Source organism: Poecilia latipinna, unplaced genomic scaffold (genome assembly GCF_001443285.1).
Source record: "Poecilia latipinna isolate Pla-1442-1.1 unplaced genomic scaffold, P_latipinna-1.0 Scaffold7072, whole genome shotgun sequence".
Classification (NCBI taxonomy): Eukaryota; Metazoa; Chordata; class Actinopteri; order Cyprinodontiformes; family Poeciliidae; genus Poecilia; species Poecilia latipinna.
The window spans coordinates 7,177-8,293 of record NW_015119688.1 but is presented as its reverse complement, the minus strand read 5'-3'; the positions used below and the strand labels follow the sequence as shown (position 1 = coordinate 8,293).

The 1,117-nt window shown below is 47.9% G+C and overlaps 1 protein-coding gene across 1 annotated transcript in view; it reads left to right on the top strand.

The window, feature by feature from the left end:
- Positions 1-3: 3 nt before the first annotated feature.
- LOC106944142 (tripartite motif-containing protein 16-like) overlaps positions 4-1,117 on the top strand; it is a gene marked incomplete at its 5' end in the record, with an annotated part of 6,077 nt that continues 4,963 nt past the window's right edge. The window contains one exon of the mRNA XM_015027382.1: positions 4-1,108. Coding sequence (XP_014882868.1) covers positions 4-1,108 — 1,105 coding nt within the window. The remainder of the gene's footprint in view (positions 1,109-1,117) is intronic.

Sequence of the window (1,117 nt, the reverse complement as noted above, 5' to 3'; positions counted from 1 at the left end):
CCTGAAGATGTGGCCTGTGATTTCTGCACTGGAAGAAAACTGAAAGCCATCAAGTCCTGTTTATTCTGTCTGGCCTCTTATTGTGAGAAACACCTTCAGCCTCATTATGATGTGGCTCCTTTAAAGAAACACAAGCTGGTGGAGCCGTCCAAGAACCTCCAGGAGAACATCTGCTCTAAGCATGATGAGGTGATGAAGATGTTCTGCTGCACTGATCAGAAGTGTATCTGTGCTTTCTGTTTATTGGAACATAAAGGGCATGACACAGTATCAGCTGCAGCAGAAAGGACTGAGAGGCAGAGAGAGCTGGAGGAGAGGCGGCGAAACATCCATCAGGGAATCCAGGATAGAGAGAAAGATGTGAAGCTGCTTCAGCAGGAGGTGGAGGCCATCAATCACTCTGCTGATAAAACAGTGGAGGACAGTGAGGAGATCTTCACCAAGCTGATCCGTCTCCTCCAGAAAAGAAGCTCTGATGTGAAGCAGCAGATCAGATCCCAGCAGGAAACTAAGGTGAGTCGAGTCAAAGATGTTCAGGAGAAGCTGGAGCAGGAGATCACTGAGCTGAAGAGGAAAGACGCTGAGCTGGAGCAGCTCTCACACACAGAGGATCACAACCAGTTTCTCCTCAACTACCCCTCACTGCCAGCACTCAGTGAGTCGACACACTCATCCAGCATCAACATCCGTCCTCTGAGACACTTTGAGGACGTGACAGCAGCTGTGTCAGAGCTCAGAGACAAACTACAGGACGTCCTGAGAGACTCATGGACAAACATCTCACTGAAGGTCACTGAGGTGGATGTTCTACTGTCAGAACCAGAACCAAAGACCAGAGATGGATTCTTAATGTATTCAAGTGAAATCACAATGGATCCAAACACGGCTAACATAATGCTGGCATTGTCAGGTGGGAACAGGAAGGTTACGGTGATGGATCAGTATCAGTTTTATCCCAGTCATCCAGACAGATTCACTCACTTCATTGAGGTTCTGAGTAAAGAGAGTCTGACTGGACGTTGTTACTGGGAGGTGGAGTGGAGCGGTTTAGGGGTTTTTGTAGCAGTCGCATACAACAACATCAGCAGAGCAGGAGATGGGAATGAATGTAGATTTG